The sequence below is a fragment of the Chlamydotis macqueenii genome, chromosome 14 (assembly GCF_036417535.1).
Source record: "Chlamydotis macqueenii isolate bChlMac1 chromosome 14, bChlMac1.mat, whole genome shotgun sequence".
NCBI classification, from domain to species: Eukaryota; Metazoa; Chordata; class Aves; order Otidiformes; family Otididae; genus Chlamydotis; species Chlamydotis macqueenii.
Window position 1 is genome coordinate 16,307,388 of NC_141569.1, and position 19,885 is coordinate 16,327,272.

The following is a 19,885-nucleotide window of genomic DNA, read 5'->3' on the forward strand; positions in this document are numbered from 1 at the left end:
TGGCTTTCAACAGAAAATTTTGTAAGAGAAAAAATAAAAGACTGTGTGTATAAGTGTATGCATGCATCTCATGGTGGAGGCTTCACAAACCAAGAAAAGTATAGTCATTAGCAAAATAGTCTACAGAATAGATAAGGATAATATGTATAAGTTGGAAAACAGAGGAAAAAAGGGCTATTTCTTTGTAAATGGTTAATCTTGTAACTTTGTCACGTGTGCCCCTTTCTACGCAGAGGTGCCAGCCCTGCCTCGCACCCTGGTGTGGTACTGCGTGGTCTGGCAGATTCTACTGAGGATGTACAATTGCTGGGTGAGGAAGGACCCCACTGTCCTCCAGGTAAGAGCCATCCCTGCTGATCACTTCACCTTAAGCCCAAACTGACCTTTTACCATTGCTGGAGCAGCATTTCAGCAGCGGGCACTCTTCAGTAGCACCAGGAAAGCAAAGGCTGTATCCTACGGCAGGGAGTTAATGAAAAGTTGTCCAAGATCCTCATCCAAAATGGAGGACGGAATCATGGAAAAGCTAAATACAAATCAAAGAGGTTAACAGGACATGACAGGTGGGACCTTGACCACCACTTCTCAGGGCAGGTGATCTTAACAGAATGTATGTATATATTCACACACACATACATACAGTGTATAGATACACAGCCTGTGTTTATAGAATTGCCCTGGAAACCTTCAGAAGAGACAGAAAAACATCACAATGTGCAGACTGGGGAGGAAATAAAATAGAAAGCTCCCCCCACTAGTTACTTAAAAATCAATTTTAATTTAATTTGAAAACTTCTGATTTTGGTACAGTTATTACTTTCAGTTTGGTTTCATTACTGCTTTTAAAATATAGCTTCCTAGAGACCTTACATTAACGTCACAGATCACAGCTGACATTGAACAGAGGTATAAGGTATAAGGCAAATATAAAAGACCATCAGTTTCCATGCATGATTAAATGCTGACTCAAGGTACTGCAGTACTTTTGATCCCCAAAGTTTAATAAAATTCAGGACAGGCAATAAGGAGTCACAGACAAATTAAAATTTATTGAGACAGACAAAAATGCAACTATTTCAGACTACAGTTAAGCATTTACAGTTAACCCAAGATAGCAAAATGCTCACATTCCACTTAACTCCTTATGGAAAAAGCATTCAGAATTTACTGTGCAAGTCTACTTACTATGATAGTCTACATCCATCTACAGTAGGGACATCAAACTGAAACACGTAATATTTGGATTTCTCCGTACAGATCTACGCATTTAACAGTAACGGACATCAACAGCATTGAGAAAAGTATAAAAAGACCAAAACCCACCTACTGTAGAAAGGGCTTTTTGATGTATAGTAACTGTACAAAGCAGTCTATGTGTTAAAGGAACCTGGATGGCATACAGAGGGGACTGCAATAAAAGCCAACAAATGTAGGAAGCCAAGCTTGAGCGATCTGGTGGTCTGTATCAAGTGGTGACCTTAGATCTATGTCATTTGCTGCTTCAGGGGGAAAAAAAAATGCTACAAAACTTCTAATATCAAAATATTCCCATGCCAGAAATGTACACTGAGACTAACAGACTAGGCTGGAAAGGCAAAGAGAAGCATTCACTAACAAACATTGTTTTAAATATAAACTTTACATTTTCAATATAAACTGTAGAATAAATATTAAATAAACACTTCAAATGGTTTAAAATAATAGTACAGAATAGCTTAAAAAAAAGGCAAAGAAAAGGAAAAGGATTCTTTGTGTTCACAGCACAGGCCAGTAATGAGCCAAAAACCCAACTGTGCTGAAATCTGAATGCAGTAAGATTTTGATTTAACCACGGTAGTTAGTTAAAAGGATACCTTGAAACATAAAGCCACATGTAATGGTATTTCATAGTCTCTAATATGAAAAGAAAATGAGATTGGTTTGTGTCTCTAAGAGAATGGGACAACTCTGATTCCATTTTTCACAATGAGAAAATGTTTGGAAGGCCAATGACTTGATGCAGATGGGAAGTCCTGCTTTAAAAAAAAGAAAAAAAAAAGAAAAAAAGAAAAATAAAGGAATTAAACTGAGCTGGAAGCAAATTAAATCCTTTACAAAGCATGAAAAATGGAAGGGGCTTGATCTGGAAGAGCACTGGTTCTTGGTAGAATTGCTAGTTTATTTTAAAGAAATGAAACATTTTCTTAATGCACCTTGCCAAACTGGGGACACACAGCTATGGTGCGTATAAATGTATATATACAGACACACATACACGTGTATATAGGCTGCAGAGCTGCCAGCCACTGGAGGATGCCAGTGGATCACAAAAGGGCTCTGCAAAACAGCTTTGTAAGGTTTGGAAACCCGCTCTTAAAGCAAGCCATCGGCTGAGCAGCCCTTCCAAGCACGCCAAGCCTGTCTGCCCTGTTCCTGACGAGGCTGTGACACCTTGTGAGCTGACACTGCTCTCGTTAAACTCTCTTGTAGTTGTACCCTCCTGAACTAATCACTAAAATGGCTTTTTTTTTTTTCTCTTTTCTTTCCCCAGTGCTGGCCCTGAGTTAGAACACTTGAGCAACTGAAGCAGGCGACTGACTGATTGCCTGCTTGGGGCATCTTCCTGAAACCAGGCCAGTGGGCTTAAAGGGGGCAGGGGGAATGTGGGGGGTGTATGTGTGTGCATCCATGCATGTTTTTGTTTCTGTGTGCAGGGAACTGTGCTACCAGAGGCCAGCTGAACCAGCCAAGGCGCCTGCCCTCTTGCCTGGCTTGCTGGGTACAGAGCAGTTTGACTGGTACCCATGGCATGTTCAAGTTGGCGAGTGTGAGACAGTGGGAAAATGGTTTATGTTTTAAGATATAAAACCTGCCAGCTCTGATTTGGAATCGCTGCATGCAAGAGATTACAGCTAGGAGAGGAGCAATGGTGTTGAGACCTGGATGGTGGTGGCATGCCTGCTCAGATAAGCTGAAGGATGTCCACGGTCACTTCCAAAGAGTTATTTAACAGCTTTTATTTACCCATCTCGCATGTTTGCACGTGACAGAAGGGCTGCAGCCTGGACCCTGGAGCTGCCTGCACAGGCTTGGTTAGACAGGCTTTGCCCTCGTGAGGCCTGGGCAGAGATTTACTGTGTGGCCTTTGAAGTAATGCATAGTTCCAGGCTAAGCCCTTGGCAAAGGGACACAGGACTGCAGAAAAAAAAAAAACAAACAAACCTTGTGTGTGGAGAATGAGGAGTCCAGTCAGGGGGACAAGCATAACTCTGCTGATCGTGGACCTCAGTCGTGTCAGAGTGAAATGGCAACTCTGTGTCTTAGGCAGGTCCTGCACAGGACAGCTGAGCCAGACCCATTATTATTTTAATTAATAAAACACCAGAAGGAAACCAGCCATGACATCTGATAAGCAAGCTACTGATGGTGTTCAGTTGCTTCTCACAAAATCATATTATTTGGGGAAACAGAAACGCTGGTTGTAGCTGCTCCTCTCGCAAGTCAGCATCATTTTCTACGAAAGGCCAGCAGAAAAAGCATATGTGCGCGTGTGCTGTGCAGCTCATGGACAATGATTTTAAATTTTCAAAAGCTACAGGAAAAACCAAAGGGATTTGAGGCAGGGAGGATTGCAGGCCTTTTGCAAATTACTCTGATGGCAGATTTCTGGGAGGATGCGGGGGCGTGAAACACCACAAAACAAATTCCTCATGGTTTTACACATCCTTCTGCATTGCTAACTATTATGCAGGCTTGCTCTTTGTTCTCAGGTCATTGATCTACATAAATAGGAAATGAAAGAGCAGAAAACAACTGAGCCCCTGCAACACATGGTGTCTGAGAGGAGTTCCTCTTCTGTATTGCTCCTGTGATCGTGTCTGAAAGCAGAGGTCCTACACAGAGGGGGAGAGGGGCTGCAGAGCTCTGCCAGGCTCTGTGGTGGGTGTTGACTTTGGAGAGGGCTGAGGACCACAGCCCTTGGGCCAGTGTCCCTGGAAAAGTGGCTTCTGCCAACTAGCATGGTATTTTCCTGCTTTTGAGTGAATATGTGACTAGCCATGTTTTGGCTCCATACTGTCTCCACATCTATATCCAAAACTAAATCAGAAGGGAAAAAAAAATCGATCTAATTAGTTTTCTGTGTGATAAGCATATTTTTCATTCTGCAGAATAACTCACAGGCAAATCACAGGCACTGCTAACATACATCTGCATCCTAATGCAAGAGTGGGGTTAAGGTATCTCTCACTGTTTCTGAAAACAGCAAAAATAATAGATCAAACCAGTGGGTTTCTTTCTAGATTAAACCCCTGGGGCTGGGCAGCCAGAAGTCGCTATCAAGAGAGACTTAGACTTTACTGAAATGAAGCAAATATGGACTAGAAAATGAGGCACCTACTTTTCCTTCATCATGAAAGAAAAATAACTGTTTCTGGTATGATCCAGGTAACTAGTTATGACACAAATTCTCTATGGTTGATAACATGAGAAGGGCTTCTAAGCTTTGTACTGATTTGTTGAGCCCCTTCTGTGATTCTTCTTTCACAGAACATATTTCATAACCTGTGCAAGTGAGGATTAAGACATGAAATGTTTTTGAAACAAAACTCGTTGCCCCTGTGGACAGAACAAAAATCCTCCAAATCAACCAAACAAAAGCTGTATTCCAAACAGTCCTTGCTGGGGAAAAAAAAAAACAAAACTTGTCTTCCAAATTAAACAGACTTATACAAAATTAAACTCAGTAGAGAGGGAATATTTGTGCCAGGTACTCTCAGATACAATTGCAGAGATATGATGTGACTTGCAGTATTGTGCAAAACGTGAGTCCTCATTATGATGAGCACTACCATATATAACCAATTTCATCATCCTTATCATCATCTTCATCTTCATCATCTTCATTAGCTGCTCTTACATGAATCTTCAGTTTCCCTTCTTTGTCTTTTTTTGCTGCTTCAGGTTCCTCTTCCAAATCATCCAACAATACAACAGATCCACCGCTGCCAAAATCCCCTGAGGTTTCTTGCTCTTCTTCTGAAACAGGTGAGCAGGAAAGATCATTCCCTCATGTGAGACCAAATCCCTTGTTCATCACTACCCTTGTTATTCAAGCCAATGTAATTTGCAGTGTTACTTTTAAAATTAATTGGTTCAGCTATTCATGAAAAACACTTGCATAAAAAAACCTACACATTGCCTTCCTCCTAGAGACTCAACGGATTTTAAAAAGAGTACTGACTCAGTTCACATGCATGCAGCCACAAAATCATTACTTGTTTGTAAATACTTTCATCCCATCACAACTATGTAAACCAAGTATTCCACAAATTGATTTTACTTGAATGCATAAACCACGCCCTGCAAATATAGCTACTGAGCCTAACATCTGTGATGTGATTCTGGGCATCTCAGACCTCCTAGGTCTCTGCTTTTCACGTTCCTTCTCGAAGAAAGCCGCATCCACAGCCATCACTGGAGCACTCTGAAGGAATATGGCTGAAATCTTGCTTGCCTAGGTACAACAGCTAATTGTTGATTTTACATAATATTGTCCTGTCAGCAATTTTATTGGGCTTGGTTGTTAATATATAAAATTGTACAAATTTAGGCCAGCCTAATGGGTGTTCCAGAGTACACAGAACATGAATAACCATGCATAGCAATCCCACAGCCTTAATTTTAATTTCAATTACTACATTTTTCAGACTGGTAACAAAAATATCTTATCAGTGGTTACTGCCTGTTAATGTCTGCTGCACCCCCAGTCCAAAGGACCAATAGATGCATAAGAACCCCAATTGTAGTCTGAACACGACAACACAGGAGCACTTTGAACACTGGTAGTCATGTTTCCCTGTTGTCACTTCTGTTATCGGGCTCCATCCTACAGCAATGGCAGGGCTTACAACAGTGTTAATTCCTTTGCTGTTTGAGGAAAGCACGTTATTACTCACCACAACTAACCGTCCCCTGCTTTCTTGAGCCGGCTATTTCGTTCCCGTACTTATCGACACACCAGCACTGCCCTGTGCTGCCGTGGCACTGAGTGGCTTTGTAATAACCTTCTTCATTGCACCGTGGGATGAAAGCACCTGAGTAACACGGAAGGTGTAATCAGTAACGAAAGCCTCTGTAGGAGCAAGCAGGTATGCAGTCTTACAAACTTGTCACTTATTTACATTGAGATGTTTACAGTGTTGGCAAGAAAATGCATGTGATTATCTGGTGCCTAAAAGGGAACAGAAATGATATATGATTAACTGTTTTCAGCCACCCTGGTCACCGCACAGTTTGTAAATGTTTGTGCATACACAGCACAGGCAGGGTGATGGCATACGGTACCAGAGATGGGTTCAGTCTGTCCCTGAACAATTTATGTTCCCACAGAGCCCCTTTCAGATTTAACTCCTAGTTTTAAACTTTTCTTCCCAACTGGATTATTACCCCAACTTCATTAATTCTGCATTTTACACTCCTTCAGTGTTTATCATCTGTGTCTTTCCACAACACACTAAGTATCCCTGGAAGGTATCTGCCATCTGCTTGCTAGTCACACTAATCTCAAGCACAACTTCCGACTTCCTGAGAGCTCCCATGTATAAAAGAAGTAATGCAGCAGCTTTACAGAGAGGGACAACAGGACTGGAAGTCAATAAAACTTTGGATTTGAAGGCCAAGGTTTGTCTCACAATACCAATACAGTTCAGCCTTGTAGACCGTGGCTCATTCTGGCTTCTGCAGACAGGGAAGCTCTTGGGAGAAACCTGTTTTATTGTTCCCACCATTTTCAGCAGATACAGCAAATGTACTTCAATATCAAAAGCCCTCTTGTCCTTCGAGATGAGTTAGGTTTATTCCCAGGGGAGGTTACTACAGTTATTTTCCTTTCTTTGCCAATTGCTTCAATTTGAAACATGGCAGAAACCCACCCTTACCCCCAAATTTATTCTCTCAAATGATTTTTGAGAAAAAGTATTTTTCTCCTTTGTCAAAGATACCAGTGATTTACTGGTCACACAGTAAGTTTTTTAACTAGTTCCATGTGTATAGCATCTCTTCAGACAGTTCATGTGTCAAAGGGGCTATTTCCATGACATTTCTCACAATGAATGAAAAGGTGCTGCCCAAATGTCATAAAATTTCCTATATAACAGCCATAAAACTGGAAGTCAGTCAATCTCATACACACACACATCTATAAAAAGTGAATCCTTGAATTTCCAAACTCATTGCACTGTAGACCTCATCTAATATTTGAGTGCTGCTAATGTAAGTCTGGAAGATGAGACCAGAAACCTTTGAGCATCTGCAGAAATCTTTGTACATCTGATCAGTTTTGAAGACCACTTCACAGCCATTAGTGAGAGTATTTTAAATAACTTCAAAGCATCATCTTATAGTAGGTTTGCTTACAGGTACCACCATTATGTCCAGGTACAAATGTAAGCATAATGATGACTACCAAAGACTCATTTTCACTGATTATCAAAAAAAATGGTTCTAAAAATCATGTATATGCATTCACCTTTGCAGGTTTTTTAAATAAGTTAATGCTCACTGTTCAATCCTTTATTTCAATACTGAGTGAGGTGATTTTTTTCATATTCATGCTCATGTCCTCTCTCTGTTAAGCACTCCAAGTGCTTGTCAGACTATACACAGCCTCGGGAAGAGTGCTCAGGTGCTGATTTTCAGCTGGTGTAAACCAGCATAGCTGCCCCAGTGTCTCTGGAGCTCCCCTGTTATATCAGGTGAGCATCTGGCTCCAGGGAAGAATCAAAGGGGAACCTCAGCAGCATTATGAGGTGAGGAGAGAACAGCCTCTGCATTTTAAACTGGCTCATACTTTCTCTTTTCCTTGGGCAATGCAACCTTTCCCTTCTTTGCAACAGGCCTTTTTGCATAGTTTCACTGTGTTTCTTGTAAAGCACTAAACTGTTCCACACTGACTGTAAAAGCCGTAGATTTAAGAATAAATTACGGCCCAGGCTCACTGCCAACATAACTGTGTGGAAAGGATTCACACTTCAGGTCACAGCAAAGAGTAGAAGGTACTTTTCCTTCTGCATAGGAAATTTGTGCCAATTTGTATGTAACATTGGAGCTGCAGATATTTAGCTATGCATACTAATGCCACAGTATTCGCCAGCCATCAGAGAGACGATTACAGCGTGTCTCCTCCAATATGTCGGGTGCAGGTGATAAACTGGTGAGGACAGAGCAAGTGTTGTACAGCGTGATGATTCCTCCTGTAAATCCTACAGAAATCAGCCCCTGTGTTCATTAGCAATACGCTCTGGCTACAAGCTCTGCTATCCTGGAGCACGCCATCCAGCACAGCCCATTCAGTGGGAATATTTCGCCCCATAATTTGGTTTGGCATCAGAGAACATCTGCAGACTTTGGAAGGAGAAAGGAATTTTCCTCTCCAGAGGTTCTTGCACGGACGGTGCTGCCCCACAAGCATGGAGAGGACCAGCTTTACTATTAAGCACTACAAAACGTTAGTCACTCCCCACTGAACTGCCTCAGGCTAGCGAATCCTGTTTCTCCCATCTCTCTCTGTCCTACAGCGTATTTAATTATTCCACGCAAACTTGAACAGCACTGTTGCGTCTATATCCTCGTTATGAATCCAGACCTATATCTCTTCTTTTTTTTTTTTATCATTTCCTTATCTATATAATACTCCCATTCCTCAGAGGACATGGGAGAATAATTATACGCTAAAGATAGCGAAGCACACAGGTAAGAGCCTGACAGAATTAAGTGCTAGCCGGCACACAGCTCCTTGTATTAGCTATTATATTAGCTGAATTCACAGGGCTGATACAGAAGAAAATAGTGATGGGAGCAGAAATTTATTACCTTAGTGATGCGGGAGCAGCATTATCAGGCTGCACAGTTGTATGCTCTAAAAGTACACTCTCTGCAGTTAATTGTACTCTAGATAAATCTGGTAGAAAAAGATGAATAGTGCTGTTTACTTTTTAATTCAGTCCCCTGGGATGCTAGACTGTATTTGAAAGCCTCCAAATTCAATGTATCTAATGGCATTGGCTTTGAAGTACTTAGCTGCAACTGTCATGTGTTTTGAAAAAAATATAGAGAACAAAATATCAAAAGTCATCATTTTTTATCAATGGGTAGAAGTTAACAGAAATCTTCTTCATGCATCCTGCCTGGACTGTAAATGCTGTGCTCTGTATGTCAGGGACAGAGAAGGAAAGAGAATAATTAAGGGCTAGTTTCCCTGAAAATGTTCATCTCTCTTTTCAGTCTTTATTGCTCCTACAAGCAGTGTTTTTTTGTCATGTGTATGTTTTGGTTTCCATTTGCATGATTTTTCAGTCAGTGAAGAGAAAAGACAATGTTTTCTGCTGTATTAATAGCTATGAGATCAGATTAAAACCTCCCAGACAGGTGCCATTATGCAGGCAGACTTTCAAGGTAGGTGAAGCAGAGTTCCTCTCTATATTATAATTTTCTAGCTTGTGGAACAACCTATGCTTGACACTTATTTATTTGTTGAGCTTAGCCACTTTTATCCTTCATTTTTTTTAATACAGTTGACTAGAAGTTATTTGTGGTAAGGGACCATTCTTACTGCTTTTACTTTGTCATTTTACTCCTGCTATTGCGAACAGATCCCAGTGATGTGCTACAACTGCCTGCATGCTGTACTACCTGCAATATAGCCATCATTTTTCCCCGCACACCAGAACAAACCACTTATGTTTCAACCTAGATGACATTTATTGCATATAGCAAATAACAGCAAAGCATAAAATAAATATGGGATAGCCAAAGCTATCTATTAGGAACAGGGCTTCTTATTCTTTTAGGTGGCTTTGAAAATCATGACACCTCTGAGACAGAAAACACTGTGACTTCCTCTGCCACAACATGCATTCCAACACAAATGCAAAATATTTACTGAATGGAGCACACATGCAACGGAGCAATCAATCCTCCCTTTGCTCCCACAGCTATGAACAGCAGGAGCTGCAACTGTGAAACATCTTAATCTTTATGTGAACTTGCTATGAAAGGATGATGGAACTAAACCATAGTCCCTGTGGCCTTATTCTTATTTTAAATCAAAGAATCCAGGTTAGGATTGTTCATAAGGTACCTGAACCTCGAGTCCAAATGGCAGTGGCATCTGGGAACAGCAGGGTTTGGCAAAGATCAGCTTTGCAGAAGCTTGTTTGCAGGGTCCACTAATGAGTGTCTAGAAACATCAGGCTAAAATCTGAGAGCAATCTGAGAAGCAGACTGCAATCTGAGAGGCACTGGAGCAGAGCTGACACGTATGCTCTGTCCCGCAGCTGGTGATGCTGTAAGAACCGGGGATGGGTTCCCGATGATGGGCCTGACAGCCTGGGTCTGAGGTGAGCCGGGCTCTCCAAGGGTGGAAAGCTGTGCTTTCTGTAAACAGAGACTTTAATCCGTTCTGATATGCCTCACGTGATCTGGAGCTACGTACACGAATGTGCTAGGACAGAAGTTTTAACAAGATACCACCTCATAAATGCTAGGCTACATAACACACTGGGATTTTAGCGTATGGAATTAGTTAGTTAAACTGACTCAGTTCAACAACCTGATTTTTTAGCAATTAAATGGGAAAATGCCATATGGGGATTTATTTCACCTAATTTTAGATATCCATCGGAGCAGTGTAAGTTATGAGTCAGTTCAGGCTCCCAATAGTCAACAGAGAGAAGGGCAGGCAGTATCATGTCTTACGGTACAGATATGAATTCCTGTTTTCATATACACAGAATATACTGAAATATTTTTAAGGGTGATTAGCCAAAAATGAACCCCAAGGAATACATGTAATGCACCACAACTGGAAGAAGACATGAACCCATTGGCTATGCACTGTGGCACCTTCAGTCACCCTTCAAAATTGGGAGGGTTAAGTATCAAGCAGTCTCCGTACATATTCTGACCTACGTGGTGAGGAAGGCAGTATTAAGCTCTGTGCAGACAAGGCTTTGAGGTTTTGAAGAGCTGTAAATTAGTTCTGAACTCGTTGCCACGCTGACACCTGGTCTGTACGTTGCTATCTCATTATTTGTTTAATTTCATAGTGTCAGGCCTACACTCTGTGGTGCGTATTCCTGACTCAAAACATTAGTCTTTAATTGAAAAACCATTACTGCATAGAAAGTTACAATAATCACAGAAGCTTTAATTAGTTGAGTAAATGAATAGCGAGTAATCGAACTTACCCAACAGACTCTTCCCTCTACTTAGCTTTTGAATTCTGTTCATTTCATTCTGGCAAGGAAGACCTAAAATATAATGCATGAGAATCAGTTTCCAGATGGTACGGGACAGACTCTGTAATGACTGGCTTCACTTCCGACATGAAATGTAGACTACTGCACACCTGGGAGCGAAAGCAGCCCATATGCTAGTACTGTACCGCTAAACAAATTTATGCCATTAGCTCCACTAATTAAAAAAAAATAAATTGCAACACAGTGTAGTTGAGAATAGTGTTTGGGGGCCATTTTCATTGTCAAACCGTTTTTCCTCTCTTCACCAAACTGACATCATGCCAGCTCTCTAATTTATGATTTGCTAATTGACTGATCTCTGCATTAATAAAAGAGTAAGTTCTTGAGCTTTCTGTCAGCAATAGGGCTTATTTCTAGACTGTGTGCACCGGCACTTATTACTACTTTGTTTGTTTTAATGATCATGGCATATTAACACAGCTCATCTGTGACATCAAACATTGTTACACAACGCCCTTTCACACCCATGCTGGAGAAAAGAGCTTTTTAATGCGGCTGACTGCCTATTACCAAGCAGATCAATCAAACCTGAGACGCGGGGAAACCCAAACGACTTCTCTTTGTACTGGAAATGGCACAACTCACCACCCGGCTTCTGGAAGCAGTAGCACCACTCGTTGTTCGAAAGCTTTCCATCTTTGAAGGAGTCGCAGGAGTTGAAGAGAGGCTTGACGCACGGCTCATACTTATCCAGATAAATGGCGCTGATCTCCGAGGGATCCAACAGCAGGTCATAGTTCATGTCAAGTTTGTTGAACATCCAGCCTAAGGAATCCTTACAGATCGGTAGGATGCTGGTGTCAAATCCTGTAAGAAGATGGGCAGATAGCCGCAACTGGACCCCAGGACACTCACTACTCAGGAATCATTGCTAAGCTGAAGCCTTTTAAATTTTTTTTTTGGCTGGACTCTGAACATCACCCTCACTTGCCCAAAGCAGAACAAATTTCTAAGACTAAACTGATTGTGTAAAGCTTAAAACCCAAGCACAGCTACAGACTAGAGCACTACTCATACTGTTCAGGAGCTACGGAGTAGGAAGGGCTGACATTCATAGCTGATTACTATAATTCAAAGTTACTTCCACTCAAAAAAATTCTCACTTTTTTTTTTTTTTCTGTCCACAGTCCAAGTGGGCTGGCCTTTTCCCAAGAAATTGAAGTGTGATGAGAAAAGGCTGCATCCACAGTATTTTCAAACGACACTAAGTGTGAATGCAATTTAAATCCTGTTTTCCAGACCCGTTTCTAGTTCCCCAATCAGATTATTTCCTACTGTGCTCTCACATTCCACCTCTCATCCCAGCTGTTCACTCTGCAAAGCCCTGCTTCCCGTAGTGGACAACAAAACGCTTTGATCTGGATTGTGAGCTGTCTGGAGGAGGCAGGGGGAGAAAAGGGACGAAGTGTCTCTTTTGCTTACACCACTCTGAAGAAGGGCACTGCTTCAGCTGGGAGCTCCAGAGAGCTGCACATGCTCTTGTATGCCATACCAGCGCTATTCGTTCTTGTGGCCTCCAGGATTGTGCGGCAAAACAGGATTCTGCTCTTCCAGTGCTTTGGAAACCATCATCATCACTTATTTAAATAGCCCAAATCCTTAAAAGACTGCAGCAGGAGTGGCATCACAGAAAGACCAAGCCATGTATATAGATACCCACAATGTATGAGATGCATGTTCCAGTGTTCTGCAGTCTCCGCAAAAACAGTGGCATGGCCTTCCTTCACAAACAAGACAGGGCATTATAAATCCATGCTCTCACTGTGTTTTCAATGCTTGGTACAAACACGGACTAATTTCCAAGTTATCTATCATGCAAGAAAGCGTATTTGTAATGCAGAGCTAATAATAAGGATACTGGTTTCAACAAGGAGTCAGAAACATCACACATTGGCTGGGGATTTACACCTGACCCACGTACCCTGGGCACCTCACGCTGTTCCAGCTGCGCGCGACAACCCACCTGCACGCTATTCGTTCTGCTATGGGCTGCGTGGAGAAGCCTGATGGGCTTTTCACTTTTGCTGCATCTTTCATCGAAAGAGGTCAGGCTCAGCCTTATTCGCTGTACGTGTCAAGTCCCATTTCAGGATGCTGCCTCGTTACAGTGAAACCCAAGGTGTTGCTGGAATCACGCTGACAGTTCGTCCGAGCTCGGCAGCCTACCTGCTGTTTTAAGTATTAATCCAAAGGAGGCAGTGCTTTATGCTGGAAGCTGCGCTTTTTGTATGCAACCGCCGCTGAAGGTTGTCAGTGACAGGAAGGAACAAGCAGAAGGGTTAACTAATGGGAAGGTTTGTGTCATTCATAATACATGTTTCTCTAAGAAAGGAAGAAGGTAACACCATTTCCTCAGGGCTAGAGGCAGCTCAGGCAGGGAGGAGAGAGATCACGCTGAACATTTCATCACATTTTTGTGCTGTTATCTCCTCTAACATTATCTAATCGAGATCGAGCACGGTGAAAAAGACCACATGAATAACTGTAGAGAGGAAGCCTGCTTGCTTTGCTGAAGCAATTAGGACTATTGACTTCAATTATTTTATTCACCCGAAGAAGGCAAGAAGGATTTGGTCACTGTGCAATCTCTTGTGGAGTGAAAGGATTTAAGAGTCCTCGACTTTGCCTTTATGGAGCAGGACATGCGGTCTGCCTTGCATGGCTCTACACTGTGCCTGCAGGTTAAAAGGAGTCAGACAGGCAGGGGTGGATCATTCAGTTGCATGGTGGAGCAGAGATGGGTACATGTGATGGTCTTTATGCCCTGTTGTGGCACTCGCTATTGCTACGGTCAATAACTACAAGGTCTGGGATACAACCAGTTGAGTACAGGAGGTGGGTCTCTAAAGGTCACCTCCTAACTGGCAAGGATCAGCGCAGGGAGGAGGAGATCCCGGCATGAACTTGCCCCTGACGGGGTCTGTGGATTATTTCTGAGTCTTGTTTTCCTCCCTGCTGGGAAGTCTTTATCTGTGTGTACAACAGGCGTTCAGGGATACAACAGCAGCGTGCCCTCAGTACTGAGCTGTCAGCGTGGATCACAAGATAGTGACTGATATGAATGCGAAGCTGCTCTGTGACATAGCATCAGGGCTGGATGCAAGACACAATCATGAAAGGTCACTTACGAAGACAGTTAATTACATTAGTTGAAGAGTTTTTGATTGTAATTTCTTATAAACAAGGCAGCTTTCATTATTGTGACCAGAGTTCCAGATTAGGTTCATTAAAAGGCTGTATTATTAAGCAGTGCTGGATTATTACACAATGTGGTCTGAAAGTCTTTAAATATTACAGTGGTAGATGCAATAGAAAGCACTTAGCTAGATGGTTATTATCAGTGAAAAGGTTAATTCTTTAATTGCCCCTCAGTATGTGGTTGAAGATGAACAGCAGTATCTAACTTCCACTTCATATTGTCTGCTGGTAAAAGCTACTGCCCATAAATCACCTTCTGCAACGCTGCATCTGCAGTCCAAAACCAGCAATCCTGGATGCTCTCAGCACTCGGCGACAGGAATGAAAGCAAAGCGTGCCCTGAGCGGGCAACTCGGGCTCTGACTTTGTGCGTAACCAGGGCAGCTGATGGAAAATGGTTCTCAGAGCTCACCTGCCTTCACTGGGAGGTCACTGGGCTCCCACCTCAACTTGGTGAAGCCAAGTGATGTTGAATGAATTAACTCCTTTTTGGAGTCTTTTGATATACTTACTCATAAATATGATGAAATAAACCACATACTGTAATTTTTTGATGAATAAAGCGCTAAGTTAATAGGCTGGACTTCTAGAACAACAGACTTGGAATAACAGTAACCTCAGTGAGAACTTTTCTGCATCTTCCTGAGCATCAGCTCCGCCCTGCAGTGCCTATGGTGAGAAGCAAGAGCATGGTGCAGGCTCTGTATCCCTCCTGCTCTGCGCTCCCCGGCAGAAGCTGCCAGCACAGATGCCAGTTCATGTCAGTTGTGGTGGTGGTTGCTCTCATTTGGACACCTGCTCACAAGGACCTGGATTGAGACCATCACGTTTCTCATTCAGACCGACAGCTGTTCTGCATCCTAACAACTTTGATTCACTACAGATCTGGAAGGAAATCAAACCAGTGACCTACATGTGAAAGTCTCATATCTCATTAATACCTAAAACGCTCCACCTCCTTTGAATTAAAATTGAATTAAATTTTAAAAAGTCTTTAACTGAAACTCCTAATTAAAAATAAACACACCTTCTGGCACATAAAATTATTTCCCCCCTTCAAGAGCTGACTTATATGAGCCAGTTTTATTTTATTAAAGTACACTACAATTAAATTAACAGGGGAATAATTAACCTAATTTCCCCCATCACTTAAAATAAAGGAAGAAGGAGAACAAATGTTCCCCAGAAAAAAATCCTTTATATTGCATAGTAAAGGAAAAGAAAGCTCTAGTAAAAGAAAAACAACTCCCACTCCAACCAAAGAGACTATCTAGATACAATATGGGAATGTTATGAATTACCAACAGGCTCAGGAGCAATTTGAATCTGATCTTACTACCTAATTAGTTTTATTATTTCCTTATGTCAGAGCATGTCCCTGAATTGCTTATATTATTTATTGAGGGGTTTTCAATTGCACAAAGCCTGCAGAAGACAAAGTTCCCGGCCCATGATGCTTTGCTGGGATCTGGCAGATAGCTCACCGAAGGCAGGTTTGAGATTTCAAACACTGTGACTTGCCCTCATACCTTTCCCTTCAAGAGAGTTAAAAAAAAAAAAAAAAAAAGAGTGTGCATTTTTCTTCACCTGGGGGTGAACTTAATACACTCAAAAAGCTTATTTACACTCTCAGTAACATCTTGAAAATTTAATGTAGCATAGAGAAATCTCTGCTGGAACACCTTCTCCAGACAGCTGATCTGTCTGAGGCATCGTAGTCATCGCATCCCACCATCTGTTCCTTTTCCTGCCCCAGGGGCATGCCCAAAATGGATCACTTTGAGGATGCGTATACCTTTTAAGACTCTACAGGCATAACCAACCCAGTTCAGTTTAATGAAGTGATCAGCCTGGTGAGGAGGGCAACACACGCAGAGCAATAGAAAAAAGGGCAATGAGAACATCAGAGCGTATTTCCAGAGCCGCGTGTGTCCTGTTTGCCAGGATTCACACAAATGCCTTTTTTTCAGCTTGGGTATGTGAACTTTGCTTTGAATTCTGAGCCCTGTTTAAGCTGTCTTTCATTTTTACAAATGTTTGAAGTTGGAGGAAGCCAAATACTGCTGTCCTTATTCTTGTGTGTTTTCAGTGCTACCAGAGAGAATTTGAGTTGCAGAATTTGGCACATGCAGATTACTTCATGAATACTGTTGCAAACTCTCAAAAAGAAAAACAAGCCCAAGTTTTGTGGCATTCAAAGACGACTTAGGCATCTTAACTCGAAGTTTCTTTCTTTTTTTTTTTTTTTTTTTAACTGACATACAAGAAAATAAGAAAATGTTCCAAACTAAGTCAACAGTCTAAAAATGAACATTGTTGAGATCAAGTGTTTAAGATCATCAAGGCAGCCTTTCATATAAAAGCTGCCAGGAATCAAACTAAACTAAAAAGAGATAACGGCTCCTCTGTGAATCAGAGCAAACACTATAGAACTACCAGGAGTGTTTTTCTCACTGAAATTGCTTCAGCAAAAAAAAAGACGCAACACCTTTAGGAATGAATTTGGTCGTTGGCCTTTGATAAGCTCCTCGTGAGCAGCTCACAGGTCATCTGCATGAAGAACATCCTCTTGACAGCCTGATAAAATGAGATTTCATGTGGGTCTGTGCCCAAAGGACTTCAGACAAAATTTTGTGTCTCTGGCGTTTTCTGTCATGAGGTCTGACACGAATTCACACCTCGAAGCCATGATTAGCTGTCTTTTTCAGCTTTGTTCAGCTTCCTGTGCATGTAAGAATACCCTTTCTGGATTACTGTTTAAGTTGGACATGTGGTTTTAAAGATACTGAGTTTGTTGGAAATACTACTGAAAGTAAGGGACCCATGAAAAAGATCATTTACACAGAACATGGCTTGTTTCACCGCATAGTTTTAAGGCACAATTACTTGGCATTAATGAGGTTTTACTGTCATTTTGAGCAATACAGCCTGTGCTATACACTGCCTCTTTTGGAAGAGTCAATTTATTGCTACACGAGCTCAAAAGTAGCACAAAGGAGTGGGTGTGGAGATATGGACCAACAGTGAATGCCCATCCTGTTGTGCTGGGTCTGCTCTACTGCACGTTTGGACTCTCCAGCCTCACACTACAGGAGATCTAGGCACTGGGATCCAAAGAGCCGTAAAAGGGAGCAGCTGACTGAACCCTTTAAATTCTGTGTGTGTGAACTCTGGCTTTAGACAGCTGGTACCAGAGAATCAGGGCAGTGTAGTGACGGTGAGAGATACACCTAGAAAAAATCTGTGCATCCTACTTTGCAACCCAGGGGCCAATGTGTTTTGGGGCATCCTATTTAACAGGATTAATGAGTCCTTACAGAAAATAAATTTGCATCTGCTGTCTGATGAACATGACCTCTTTTGATGCTGTTATCTGAATCTTTCCCCTCCCTGCTGGGTAAATGATATAAAAATCAGTCACGTTGGCTAAACTCACGGACAGTAAATGTCCTCTAAACTGTTCATTTTCTTTTCTTCTTAAAAAAAAAAAAAAAAGCAAAAAAAAGCAAAACCAAACCAAACTCAAAACATCAAAGGAAGCAAAGATGGTGTTACTAAATACCTGGGCCAGAACAGATTCCAGCTTTCCACACCATTTAACTATTCCAGCTCTGTGGCTGCAATATGGATATTTTTATTGTTCTTCCTCTTATATAAGGTGTCAGCAAGAGACTGCAAAATAAAACCCAAGTCCTTTCCAACACTGGCATAATTTTCCTTATGCTTGTATGCCAAGTTTTTGGCTCATGCCACCGACATTGGGTCAGAAAATGCGTGGCCATAAACTGGAAGGTAAGCACATGCCACGGTCCACCCCCAAGAAATGATGTGGATGCAGCCATGCTGATTTGGGGGGTCATGGAGTTTAACTGTACAAACATGAACTGTGTCATGCTAGTTAACTTCAGGGCTGAGAAAAGTCCCCGAGCAGTTCTGTTTACTAGTCTAGATGTGACCTCCATGGCCTTCAGACACGGTTATTTGCCTGATTAACGTGTAAAGGTCTCTCTGTCTCTGCCCGCCAGTTTTCAGAGCAGTTTGGGCCAGAGAGAGCACAGAACGACTGCAGCTCCTTCAGAAAACGGTGCAGCTATTTGTTGGCAGGATCGGGTCTCCCACGTATCTCCTGGCACCTGCCTGACCTGACACTGCAGCACTAAAATCTGTGCTGGACTGAACGCGTGCTTGGGCTGGGAAGCTGCCTACACCACTCAATGTTCAACAGGAAAGGTGTTTCCTTACTGCCTTGTGCTGTCTCTGAGCTTGTCGGTTTGATGACCCGATTTGCGTCCTCATGGAGAGCACCGAACCAGTCTTTTAGTCGTGAGGCGAGGTTCCTCAATTCTTTGTCTGTGCAAGCTAGAAAAAGAACAAAGGACCAGTCTGAATCAAGAGCATCAGTGACAAACCTTTCTCCAGCTAGTCTATCATAAAAACATTGTTTATGGTTGTAAAGTCCTTCTCATTAAGAGCTCTGAATTAAAAGAGAAGATTAGGGGAAAGGATGCAAGTTAAAAAGAAAATGTAAGTAATTACGGATTATAAATTGTTCTCGAGTATCTCCTCAGCAGCTGGCATGATTTGTGATGGAAGAAGCGACAGGCAGAGCTGCCCACAGGTTCTCCACTGGAGCTATGTGACTATTTAACTTACATTTTTTCACCTTTTTAGGATTTCAGAGAAAAGTATCAGTCAAACAGATGGGGAGGAGGGACATACTTGCCTAGACACACTACTCGAACAAGATGCTAGGAATAATTTATAACCACATTTGGCTGAGTATAAGGCTATTATCACAGAAATAGGAAATATGTATACTTATTTATATACATAAAAAAGAAAACTGTTACATTGCTCTAGTTCTGCTGCAAATGAGGCTTTGCCACCTCTGAAGGTTGTCAATTCCATTTCGTTAGCTAGGTAAAACATTTATTTTCTTATAACTTTTTACTGAGAGGTATCTAATTTTTCCAGAAATTTCTGCCAAGAGATTAATGTCCAGCTGAAGCTAAGATTTTTAAGGAAGAAAGCTGCATTAGTCACTAGCTTCTGTCAGAAAAAATATCCTTGTTTCTGTATCACGTTTAGTGCTTGAAATTCACATGCTCAGACAATTTTATTATTCCTGCTGTGCGCTCATTCTACATTTTAAATGACATTTCTTGGAATACAGAGCAAGATTTTACGCCATAGAGGCAGACAGGCTTTACAGGCAAGCCACAATACGTCTTCTCCAGTTCACCACACATTACAATATTCCTCCTTCCATCTTGCTGAAGAACAACCCAGTCCCACAGCTTGTCTTTCCCAGTCAACCCCCCTGCTCCAATGGTGGCAAGTGGACTTGCTGATATCTCATGGCTGTGGTGAGTATTGTTTGTTCTCACAGT

General features: G+C 41.9%; 1 protein-coding gene across 1 annotated transcript in view; it reads right to left on the bottom strand.

The window, feature by feature from the left end:
- Positions 1-1,029: 1,029 nt before the first annotated feature.
- The window catches only part of SPOCK1 (SPARC (osteonectin), cwcv and kazal like domains proteoglycan 1), a 301,504-nt gene continuing 282,648 nt past the window's right edge, over positions 1,030-19,885 (bottom strand). Inside the window, exons 7-11 of the mRNA XM_086759078.1 lie at positions 18,738-18,854; positions 11,883-12,104; positions 11,226-11,288; positions 5,937-6,074; positions 1,030-5,016 (exon numbers count right to left, since the gene is read on the bottom strand). Of these exons, the coding sequence (XP_086615204.1) occupies positions 4,826-5,016; positions 5,937-6,074; positions 11,226-11,288; positions 11,883-12,104; positions 18,738-18,854 (731 nt within the window). The 3' untranslated portion in view covers positions 1,030-4,825. The remainder of the gene's footprint in view (positions 5,017-5,936; positions 6,075-11,225; positions 11,289-11,882; positions 12,105-18,737; positions 18,855-19,885) is intronic.